The 12,563-nt window shown below is 42.8% G+C and overlaps 1 protein-coding gene across 2 annotated transcripts in view; it reads left to right on the top strand.

Annotated features, from left to right (window-relative positions):
• dgkaa (diacylglycerol kinase, alpha a) overlaps positions 1–12,563 on the top strand; it is a 50,216-nt gene that overhangs the window by 27,377 nt on the left and 10,276 nt on the right. The window contains exons 4-11 of one of the 2 annotated variants that reach the window (XM_063014860.1): positions 805–919; positions 2,947–3,021; positions 3,132–3,181; positions 4,632–4,706; positions 6,457–6,573; positions 11,141–11,258; positions 11,350–11,438; positions 12,235–12,345. In XM_063014860.1, coding sequence (XP_062870930.1) covers positions 805–919; positions 2,947–3,021; positions 3,132–3,181; positions 4,632–4,706; positions 6,457–6,573; positions 11,141–11,258; positions 11,350–11,438; positions 12,235–12,345 — 750 coding nt within the window. Of the gene's footprint in view, positions 1–804; positions 920–2,946; positions 3,022–3,131; positions 3,182–4,631; positions 4,707–4,877; positions 4,938–6,456; positions 6,574–11,140; positions 11,259–11,349; positions 11,439–12,234; positions 12,346–12,563 lie in introns of those variants that run through there. The other variant, XM_063014861.1, reaches the window with a different exon arrangement.

Raw genomic sequence — 12,563 nt, forward strand, 5'->3', positions numbered from 1 at the left:
AGTTTGAGTGTGTCTGGCAGAACGAGGCCAGCGTCAGTGCGTCTGAAACAGAACTGGGTTTGGGTTTGTAGTGCAGGAGCGGCGAGAGGAAGCGTTCCTCCTCAGGGCGGCTTTATTATTATTTTATTGCACGGTTTCACACCAGATATTCAACCCGAGTCCCCGGAGGTGCGCCCAATATACAATTTAATGATCGTTTTTAATTCTTCTTTCTGTAAAGCCTAATTGGTTCTTTTATATAACGTGACATGAAGTAAAGTTTCCTGATTTAGCGTCGCCAATTCATCTTCCTCTGCTGGAGACTGCGGTCATGTCTGAGGAGGGTATTTTTGCTGTCACAAGTGCAGTCCACCGACCCCTTCTTATTCGCCCACATAGTCAGTGAATTTGTATGAGGCCAACCCTGATCTCTGCGCTCCTCCACCTTCTGTACAGGCACCGCGGGCTACTAACCAGGGTCCCTACACAGCATCGAAGACCCTGCCCACTTTCAGTCCGGTCCTTTCCCACACGGAAGACTTTAATGCCCAATTTTGTCTGCTGCAGGCATTGCTAATTAAGCACGCTAGGGGGTGCCCAGCCGGCCGGTAGCGGGCATCCCAGTATTGCACATTACTTAAAAAAAAAAACACTACAAAATCAATCCTTTTAGTAAACGATCACAAGAAACAATCTGAGATCCAGTCTGAAGTGCATGAATGACCAATTTCTTTCATATAAAGCAACACAAAACTAAGTAATAAGAGATAAGAGCAGCTGCTTCATTTCTGACTGTGTGCATTCGGTCTTTTCCTCGTCCGGCAGTGCATCGATGAAGAGGGCTTCGGTCTCTTCCTCAAGACGTATCTGGACTCTGAGGATTTCCCGGTGGATTTCTGCCAGCGACTCTTCAGGTCCTTTCTGACGTCCGAGGATGCCAGTGAGTCACAGTGTTTTGTACAGTTATACACGAGTGCCATTTTACTGTTATGATTTTCACATTTTCAGTTTGCAGCATCACATTTTCTGTGATTTATTTGTTTGATTTATGGTAACTGCAGGATTTTACGTGTTAGCATGGCTCAAACCTGTGTGAGTAAGTTTCCAGGGACTTTTGTCATCATTTACTCATTTAAATGTCTAGATGTATTTCTCACACTTGTTTACAGTAAAAGTCTGTTTTATACGCAAAGAAAAGTTCATTTAACTCACATACCAATCAAGTACCAAATAAATTATCATTTAAATTCAGTTTATATTAAACAGCACATCCACCAGCATCCAGTCACCTATTAAAATTAATTATACCATACAAAACATATGCTTCTAATTGTATACCACCAGTTTGGGGAAGGCCAGACATTTATAAAGTCAGAGTTTGTTCTGGAGGAAATCCAGTGACCTGCACAGAGCCCTGATCTCATCATATTAAACACCTTTGGGATGAATTAGTACGCTGACTGACTATATGGGGATAAATCCATTCTCATATACACATGGTTTTGTAATAGGATGTCCAGTAAGCGCATAGTCATGTGAGCACATACTGTCGGTAATGAAGCGAGTTCATCAAAACTGAATGTTGGCAGTGATATGTTGAAATGATGTTTACATTATTTATGTTTATATTATAGCCCCCACCACCCTTCCACAAGCAGACAGCTGTCCTTATTTCATTAAGGAACAGACAGAACAGATCAGAACAACAATAAGCGTTGTTTATTCAGCTGGAATGCTCTTGTGTGGGATTTTGTCATGGCCACAATACACACACTGTGTGTGTGAAATAATAATTGAAAGTTGAAAATATATGCTCGGCCCTTGAGCAAGTCTCTTCAGCAAGGCTTCAACCCCTGACGTAAACCCTAGTATTTACTGTAGAGAGAACCTAGGAGCCTGGAGGATATTGAGAGATTTTGTATCAAGTGCTTCCTCTTAGATATAAATGACCTTATGAATTACTCATCATATGTGTGTGTGTGTGTGTGTGTGTGTGTGTGTGTGTGTGTATATATACGAAGGATCTTCAAAACGTTTCCACATTTTTATATTGGTTGGTTGGTTAGAAGCGGTGAGGGTGTAGTAGGAGGAGGAGTAATCAGTCGTGTCTGAGAGACGCGTATAGTCCGGATTTAGCTCCATCAGATTTCCACCTTTTTGGACGCTCAAAGAAGCTTTACAGGGAAGAAGATTGTCATGTGATGATGACGTGAAAGCAGCGGCCCATCAGTGGCTACACGCTCAACTAAAAACATTATTTGCTGACGGCATTAAAAAGTTGGTACGACGCTGGAAAAATGCATCGGAAGGTGTCGATGTAGAAGAGTGATGGAGTTTGTTTTTGAAATTTCTTAAAAGACAGTTTAAAAAAGTGAGGAAACTTTTTGAAGATTGCTCGTATATGTTAAATGCGAGTCAAAAATGGACCTCTGTACTTTTGCCCATAACTTTGCCAATTCTTTCCTTGTGAGACGCAACAACAGGGTCATTTGTGTTTCCGCTCAACTGCAGCAGACGTCAGAACCACAAGAATCAATATTTCAATATAAATATTAATATAAGAGCTCGTATCTGATTAGAGGTTATAAACTGAATAAGATCACTGGCTGAATTTCCAGCGTAAGATCCATTAAACCTGCAGCTCTGACAGACGAAAGTGAAGCGGACGACCGAAATGTGCCTACGACAGCATGGCACAAGTTCAAGAACTGATAAATCTCAGAGCCATCGGTCAACTGGACGCAGCCAGTCGTCGGTCTGAATTATTCATCGTGATCTGGTGCTGCGGCAGTAAAAGTTACAGGCAAAGCTACAGAAGTTCCTTTTGACTCACAGTGTATAAAACATATGTATAAATATATATTAGTTTTTTATAACCTGTTTTGGATACGTTTATCCAGGGTATCAGGTTTTGGTTCAGTGTTTGTTTTGCTCTGCTAACTTTATCTGTTCTGTACTGATTCTAAGGGGAGGTTTTCCTTAAAGACGTGTCCTGTTATTTCTCACTGCTGGAGGAAGGACAACCACGAGACAAACTGGAGTGTGAGTCTGACACTAGTTTTAATCCCAAAGTGTTTCTATCAGCTCCTTCACAGGTCCTAACTGATCTTCACAGGTCCTAACAGATCCAAATATTGTCTGTGTGTCCTCAGTTGCTTTTAAACTGTACGACCGAGATGGAAACGGAGTCCTGGACAGTTCGGTAGGTCGTGTTACTGAACGATTATTATGCTTTCCTAAATTCTTTCATATTTTTAATGTGTGTTTTCTAAAAATATGGGTCCAGATATGTATAATGCAACTTAGATTAGCAATTTAATGGGGTATAAAGTTCTATAATGTCATTAGATAGTCTTGGACCCAAGTTTCAGCAGGACGATGACCCAAAGCACACAGCAAATCTGTTTTTTTACAGACATATCAGGCTAAAATGAAGCTTTTGGAAGGTCTGACCTCAAGCTTGCTGAGTAATTATTAATCTGTGGTGCTGATATATGGAGCCCATGTGAAAACCTATAAATTTGAATAATATGTGGTGAAGAGCAAGAGCATATACACTGATCAGCCATAACATTAAAACCACCTCCTCGTTTCTACACTCACTGTCCATTTTATCAGCTCCACTTACCATATAGAAGCACTTTGTAGTTCTACAATTACTGACTGTAGTCCATCTGTTTCTCTACATGCTTTGTTAGCCCCCTTTCATGCTGTGGTCAGGACCCCCACATGACCACCACAGAGCAGGTATTATTTAGGTGGTGGATCATTCTCAGCACTGCAGTGACACTGGTGGTGTGTTAGTGTGTGTTGTGCTGGTATGAGTGGATCAGACACAGCAGCGCTGCTGGAGTTTTTAAACACCTCACTGTGACTGCTGGACTGAGAATAGTCCACCAACCAAATATATATCCAGCCAACAGCGCCCCGTGGGCAGCATCCTGTGAGCACTGATGAAGGTCTAGAAGACGAGCGACTCAAACAGCAGCAATAGATGAGCGATCGTCTCTGACTTTACATCTACAAGGTGGACCGACTAGGTAGGAGTGTCTAATAGAGTGGACAGTGAGTGGACACGGTATTTAAAAACTCCAGCAGCGCTGCTGTGTCTGATCCACTCATACCAGCACAACACACACTAACACACCACCACCATGTCAGTGTCACTGCAGTGCTGAGAATCATCCACCACCTAAATAATACCTGCTCTGTAGTGGCCCTGTGGGGGTCCTGACCATTGAGGAACAACATGAAAGGGGGTAACAAAGCATGCAGAGAAACAGATGGACTACAGTCAGTAATTGTAGAACTACAAAGTGCTTCTATATGGTAAGTAGAGCTGATAAAATGGACAGTGAGTGTAGAAACAAGGAGGTGGTTCTAATGTTATGGCTGATCAGTGTATATATATATATATATATATATATAACCAAATATTATGTAGGTGTGTGTGTTTTGACGCAGCAGATAATGATTTATTTTCAGAAAACCCACAATAATAGTGATTTTACTTTAGTGCACACAGCAATTTTTCCAAGGTCACCTGGCGTACCGACCAAATTTTAATTGAAGTGTTTGTTCCTGTCAGGTGTTGAGAATTAACGAGAGTGGTGTTAATCAGCTTTATAAAATCTTCTTATTTCTGCCGACAGGAAGTGGATCGGATTATCGCCCAAATGATGCACGCTGCAGACTACCTGGGTTGGGACGTGTCAGAACTCAGACCTGTAAGTTAATGTTTGTGTGTCTGGTTCTGGTTCTGGTTCTGGTTCCGGTTCTGTGTGTGTGTGTATGTGTGTGTGTGTGTGTGTACAGTCATATGCAAAAGTTTTGACACCCCTGGTTAAATAATGGGTGGCCAAAATACATAGCTGGGTGTCCTGAGGAAGAGAAGACTAGATGGGACACCAGCTCAGGTCGTAGGAACACCCCACATTATCTCCAGTCAGATGAGGAAGGTAATAAATCAGGTAGATGCTGCATAAATCTCTAATTTAAATGTATAAAAAAACATTTGAACATTTTAATGTCCACGTGTAGAAACTATAAGGCGTTTGCTACTAGTTTTGTAAACTATTATTATGGGCTACAGGTACACACACTACAAACTGGAATTGAAACAAATAGTCTAAACAAACAAATAAATAGTTTATAGTTGGAAGAATCAAGATCTACCCCGATTTATTTACTTTTATTTTTTCTTCTGATGGCTGTTCCTATTCACAGTGGACGCCACACCGGATGCCCTTCCTGACCCAACCTTTCTTTTTTTAATTTTTATTTGTGCATTTTCTCCTTTTTTCTCTCGTTTTTAGCGTAACCAATTAGTGTTCCGCTGCTGGGATCCCGATCTCATCCAAGGAGGGTATATTTGCCTGACCCACACTTCCTCCGATGCGTGCATCCGTCCACTGACCCCGTCTTATTTGCCCGTACTTACCTCGCACATGAGGCCGGATATAGCACACGGAGAGTCACGCATCGATCTCTGTGCACTTCTAAACAGGCACCTCAAGCTACTAAACAGGGTCCTTACACAGTGTTTGAAGACTCCACCCACTTTTTTAGTCCGGTCTTTTTCCACCCAGCTGACGTTGTGGCCTATTTTGTCTGCTGCAGGCACTGCCGATTGTGCCCGCTATAGGGCTCCCAGCTGATCAGTAGCAGAGTTAAGGTTCAACTCGGAGAGTTCAAGCTCTGGACACCCCATGTCTAATAAATCTAAATTACACATTCAGATGATTCATTCTTTAACATGTTCTTTACAGTTGTGCTGGTGCATGCGTGGCGTACATCTAACGAACCAGTACAGGCCGGAATGCTTGACCCATACAGTGTTGTCCTGTGTGATGCATTTTGCTGACATGGTGTGATTTAAAACACTGGCTTTGTGCATGGTGATCTTAGGCTTGTGTGACTGCTCAGTCATGAAGACCCAATAAAAGCAGCTCTTAAGAAACTGTTCTTTTACTGACGGTGCTTCCCAGTGATGCTGGAGTTCAGGAATAAGTAATGCTGTACTCTGTGAGCATGTGATGTTTCACAGCTGAGCCATTTTGCCTCTAGATGTTTTCAAATACAGGCGCCAGGGGCAGAAATTAAACCAGGTGGAACGTAAACAGACTCGCTGGTTGGAAACACGGCGTCCTACAAAAGCGTTCCGTTTAAAGTCACCGAGTTCTTTAGTACAAGCGTTTCTACAGTCAGTGTTTGTCTATGTAAATTGCCTGGCTGCTCTCGAGTTTGTTCACCTGTTAGTAACACGTGCGGTAGAAAAAACAATCCCACTAATTCTGCCACATGATAAACACCAATATTAGTCTAGCTTTTAGCTTTTAATCATTTTATGTGCCAAAGTGTTAATCCTCAATTCATCGTTTTCTCATTCTGGTAATGCTAGTGTTAATACATAGCAGTGCATACACACACACACACACACACACACACACACAGACTCATTTTGCGTGTGTGTTTCAGGTGCTGAAGGACATGATGACGGCGATTGACTCAGACAGCAGTGGAACTGTGTCGTTAGACGAGTGGGTGGAAGGAGGGATGAACAACGTTCCTCTGCTGGTTCTGCTCGGGCTGAAGGTTAGAAACCCACACGGATCAGAGCGGCTGATTTCATGGTTTAGAATGTGTGATGGTAGAGAAATTGATCTGATGCTGGGGAATTTGCTCAAGTACCAAACTTAGATGTATTTAATTACAGAAAACTGTGTCTGAATTTCCACCACTATTACCACTAGTATAACTACTATTACATCTCACCACCACTATTACCACTAGTATAACTACTATTACATCTCACCACCACTATTACCACTAGTATAACTTCTATTACATCTTACCACCACTATTACCACTAGTATAACTTCTATTACATCTTACCACCACTATTACCACTAGTATAACTTCTATTACATCTTACCACCACTATTACTAACACAATTACCACCACCATTACTACTACTATAACTACTTCTACAACTACTTCTACAGATACAGTTACCACCATTATTACTACTACTACTACTATTAACTACTACTACATCTACTATTACTACTATTATTACTACTACTATTACTACTACTATAATTACTACTATTACAGATACAATTACTACCACTATTACTACTATTATAACTACTATTACATCTTACCACCACCATTACTACTACTATAACTACTTCTACAATTACTACCACTACTACTACTACTATAATTACTACTACTACTACAGATACAATTACTACTATTACTACTACTATTACTACTACTATTACTACTACTATAATTACTACTACTACAGATACAATTACTACCACTATTACTACTACTATAACTACTATTACATCTTACCACCACTATTACTAACACAATTACCACCATTACTACTACTATAATTACTTCTACAATTACTACCACTATTACTACTACTATAATTACTACTACTACCACAGATACAATTACTACTATTACTATTACCACTGCCACTGTTCCTACTACTGCTATTATTACTACTGCTAGTGTTACTGCCAGTGGAACTGATGATTTGCAGAAACTGTATAGAATTTATAAATAATAAATATTTAATCAAGCTTTTGAAATGACCTTTCCAAAGTCTGACCTCAACCCTGTCGATATGTGGCCTGTACTATAAAGTAAAGTACCCTGTAATAGCAGTTTGGTGAGTTTTTGGGAAGTATGTCTGGTTTATTTATGATTATTTCTGTTTTACTGTAATACTGGAGTAAGTGCTGTGAATGAGGGTGAGATTAACTCTCCACATCTACGCTCGGCCCTGAGCTGTGACTGTGGTAGGAAGTGGGAAGTGGTGCTTTATTGTGCTTGGCATTAACACAGTGTTAAAATGTGGCCTTGAACACACACACACACACACACACACACACACACACACATACACAGATACAAGTTCAACAATCGAGGATGCCACGTTCTGCTGATTTATCACCGTTCTCTCAGACGTACTTACACGATACACACCAGTATCCATGCAGCCACTACATTAAAAACGCATGATTTTGGAATGTGTATGTGGGAACATGTGCCTGTACACTCATGTTGGATAAGATCTGACTCTAAATTCAGTTCCAATTCATTCTAAAGATGATTATTAATGTTGAGATCAGAGCTTTCTCCACTTTCTCCTGGCTAATTCTGGATTATGAATTTCAGTTCACCAAAATTACGAGGGCTCCTTTGATGGACTCAAAAATCTTGTATTATTTTAGCTCAGGATATCGGCTAGGCCATGCAGGCACATTTACTTTATTTATTACAAAGCAGTCTCGAGTTATTATGGCTTTAAGCCCCCACACAGGTCATTCACAGCTTTTTTGAGTGACTATGTGGCTTGAAGTGCGTGTGGTTCGAGTTTCGGTATCTGAGCCAGACCCTTCCTAAAATATTAATATAAATTAGCTTTATGGCAACAGTTTAGGGAAGCATTTTGCCAAGGTTCATAGAGAAACCTGCACAAAGCGCTGACCTCAACCCAGTCTGACAGCCTTGAGATGAAACGGAACACTGATTGTGAGCCAATCTGACCGAATGTGTGCAAATTCCCACAGACGTAGCATTTCCATAAGAGTGGAGACTCTTCAAGTCACTAGGAGGAGGTCGACTACTATTAATATATTAAATGCTCACTGGTGCTCTGTTAAAAATCCCAACACTGCTGAACCTGATGCACTTATAGCAGAACGACACGTGTGTGTTTCATTTCAGTGCTGAGAATAGTCCATTACCCAAACACCACCCGGTCAGTAGGGGTCCTGTGGGGTTCCTTTTTATTAATAGTTCATTTTATGTGGGTAACAGAGCAAGAAATTGACCAGAACCAGTTACTGTATACACACACACTAGATGGATCTATATCCTGGGTGTGGCTTATAACCGGACCACTGAATAAATTAAGCTGATATATCATGTGTCTGTACATGAAGTACTAGTACTAGTCCTGTTTAGTATCGTGATGAGATCTTTGTACCATATTAATGTCCCCTCAGCTACCTTGATGACCTTCGGCCTTTAAAATGTGACAAATGTACACCTCCGTCTTATCTGTACGTGACCAAGTTAGTGACCGAGCCCCTGCTAAACCACATACAGACCTCGGAGCGGCAGGATTTCCCCTCGGCCTATTCGCGCCCCTCACTGTGGGGGTGTCGTGCACACTTTTAGGTCGACTCATGGTTTATTTCGGTGCGTCTCAGTTTCGCATTGCCTGTGTGCTCTGAGACCGGCGGCTTTGTGACTCACTGATGGTTTTCTCACTATAAATAGTGCTTAGCTTAAATAAACAAAAGGTCTAAATGACTCAAAGTGCCCTAGTGTGCCCACAATGCACTGCTGTCTCAAGTTTATAAACAATCGAAGGGAATCATAAACACCAGGAATGAATCGAGTTTTTTTTTGGAGTGGTCACTGTTCACACCGGACTCTTATATTTACCACCTACAGGACAAAAATAAGCCCCCCTCACAGGCTCGGGCTTTATGTTACACAATTCGAGTATTTATAAGCCAGCAACACTATACACTATACGGCCAAAAGTATTTGGACACATGACCTTAAGCATGTTGGACAGTCCAGTTCAAAAGCACACGTTGACCCCTGTGTGATCTTTTCAGCTAGAACAACAGCTGCTCCTCTGAGAAGGCTTCTCACAAGACTTTGAAGTATTTCTGTGGGAATGTGTTTCCATTCACTCCAAAGGAAGCCTCAGTTGATCTTCCGGTTCATTCCAGAGCTGTTGAGGTCAGGGCTTTGTGCAGGACACTGGAGTTTCTTCATGTCTTTATAGAGCTTGGTTTATGCTGGAACATGAAAGGGCCTTCCCTAAACTACTGCTGCTGCAAAATTAGAAGCATATCATGTCCTTTATATCTGTATATACGTGATTTATCACTCCTGTTAGCAACTGTTGTGGTCCTGGGTTCGATTCCCAAGTGGAACGATCTGGGTCCTTTCTTTCCTCTCAGAGCTCATAGACATGCAGTCAGGTTAATTGGAGGTACTCCGTGGGCTATTTATTACCGGGCTGCACAGAAAGAATGAATAACTAGAGATTGCTAGAAAAGCAGTTTTCACTGCTCCTATTTCGGGTGTTATTGTCTGGTATCACCCCTAGGTGGGAGCAGTGTCTCATTGCAGCGAAAAAAGCTCATTTTACATCGTTTGTGATCCTCCCTCCCCCGCCAATCAGTGAAGTTGTAGCTTTGTTGTAAGGGCAGTTGTAGGGCAGTTGTACCCTAATGTTTAGGGTACTGGACTAGTAAGCAGAAGGTTGCTGGTGCAAACCCCCCTACTGTCAGGTTGCACTGTTGGGCCCTTGAGCAAGGCCCTTAACCCTCAATTGCTTAGACTGTGTACTGCAAGTCGCTTTGGGTAAAAGCGTCCACTAAATGCTGAAAATGTAAATGTAAAAAAGTTGGGAAACGCTGGGATAAGCGGCTTAGAAAGTGAATACCATGTGTCCAGGTGGCGCAGCGGGATATTCCGCTAGCACACCAACGCCGAGATTCTGAACTCCTCGGTTCGAAACTCTGGGTTGCCACCGGTCGGCTGGGCGCCATCTAGCGGGCATAATCGGCAGTGCCTGCAGCAGACACGTTTCTGCTAGGGTGGGATGACCGGACTATGTGGGCGGGGTCTTCAAACGCTGTGTAAGGACCCTGATTGGCAGATGGGGAGGCGCCTGTGCAGAATGCATGGGTGAAAAAGGGTTCCGGGCGGGTCGGAGGAGGCGTGAGCAGCAATATACCCACCTCGACTGCAATCAGGGATCCACCAGCAGCGGAAGATAAGCTGACTACAAATTGGGAGAAAATAAAAATTAATTAATAGTAAAATTAATAGTTTAAAACAACAATTTATTATATTATTGGTTTATTTAATAGTCGTGGGCATCTGTTTTTGCCATCTTCTCCCCAGCTTCATGTTTTCCTGTTGTTTTGGTTTATTTGAATATGCAAATCAGCTCTAAAAATACACACACTGGCGTTTAGTAAACACTGAATTCAACCCTGTGACCTCACGTCCTTCTGATCACGAGGGGCGGCTGGTTTAGGAGGATGGAAGTAACACATCTGTAACACCTCTGTAATAACTTCCTTCCCCTCCTCTCGTCAGATGACACAGAGGGACGGGCAGCACCTCTGGAGGATGAAGCACTTCAACAAGCCGACGTACTGTAACGTGTGCCAGAGCATGCTGCTGGGTCTGCGCAAACAGGGCCTGTGCTGCACATGTCAGTACCTCAGCGTCTCATAACTATTTAACCTCACGGCCTCGTTTTTATACCCCGACTCGAACTCATCGCCTCCTGTCTCCCCCTGCAGGGTGCAAGCTCACGGTGCACGGACGCTGTGCCAACAGGACTCCGACCCCCTGCACCCGAACCTACGTCAAATCCAAGAAAGACGCCGGGGTAAGCTTACACACTCCGACTTCACGATCTGTGTCATGTATGTGGGTGGTTCTGCCTGAGTGAGTTCTGGTGATTTGAATGTGGCTGCCGAAACTCTCGTCTCTCTCCGTGTACGCACCACGGCTCTGTCAGCGTGCGAGCTAGTATGCTAACAGCTTATTGTCCGTGTTTTTTACTGTGACCCAGGCAACACGAACAACGCACAAAACGAAACACAAAACTTAATATACTTAGTAATAAATATGTGGTCAATCTGGTCCCACTGTGGTTTACAAGATGTGCATAAAGCCTCCACAAGAATGCACAGAAATGTGCATAGCAGTGTCGTGTCCTCCCAGTGCTTCCTCTACTGCTGCATACCTCCAGTCCTGACCGATGACACCCGTGACTATCACACCCCCCTCTGACACACGCGCAGTACTGAGCGCTTCTTATCACCTGCACCAGGCGGGTTCATATAGAGAGCCGTATCGCGCACAGAGAGTCTCTGTTATTCCCCGTCTCTGTGCACTGCATCGATCAACCAGTAGAGGTCGTAACTGCAGCAGTGATGAGGAATCCTCTATGGGTCACAAGCCAAAAAATAAATAAACATGAAATGAACCTGTATGCGAACGCCCCCTTGTGGAGGCTTTATGTGACATCTTGTAGATCACAGTGGGACCAGGTTGTACAGAGGACGCACAAATGGACGTAACATGGGTCGGATGTCTTTTCCAGATATTTCCACAATATTGCTGATATTAGGAACAGTTTTATATATTATTTTAATATCATTGTTTGTGTGTTTGCTCAGATCTCGACTCACGACTGGGTGAGCGGAAACTGCGACTCGGGCAAGTGTGAGAAGTGTCAGAAGAAGATCAAGAGTCTGACGGGCAAACGCTGTGTGTGGTGCCATACCATGGTGAGAGTCTGGATTTTTTACTCATTCATGTATTCACAGGCTGTTTTACCACCAATTTATCCTGGTCAGGGTCCCAGTGGGTCAGATTCATTGGGCGAAATGCAGGAAATACAGCAGACAGGTTGCCAGTTCATCACAGGACAAACACACACACATTATGATTAAACCGGAGCACCTGGAGGAAACCCACACGGCCACAAGGAGAACATGCAAACTCC

Source organism: Trichomycterus rosablanca, chromosome 19 (assembly GCF_030014385.1).
Source record: "Trichomycterus rosablanca isolate fTriRos1 chromosome 19, fTriRos1.hap1, whole genome shotgun sequence".
Taxonomy (NCBI): domain Eukaryota; kingdom Metazoa; phylum Chordata; class Actinopteri; order Siluriformes; family Trichomycteridae; genus Trichomycterus; species Trichomycterus rosablanca.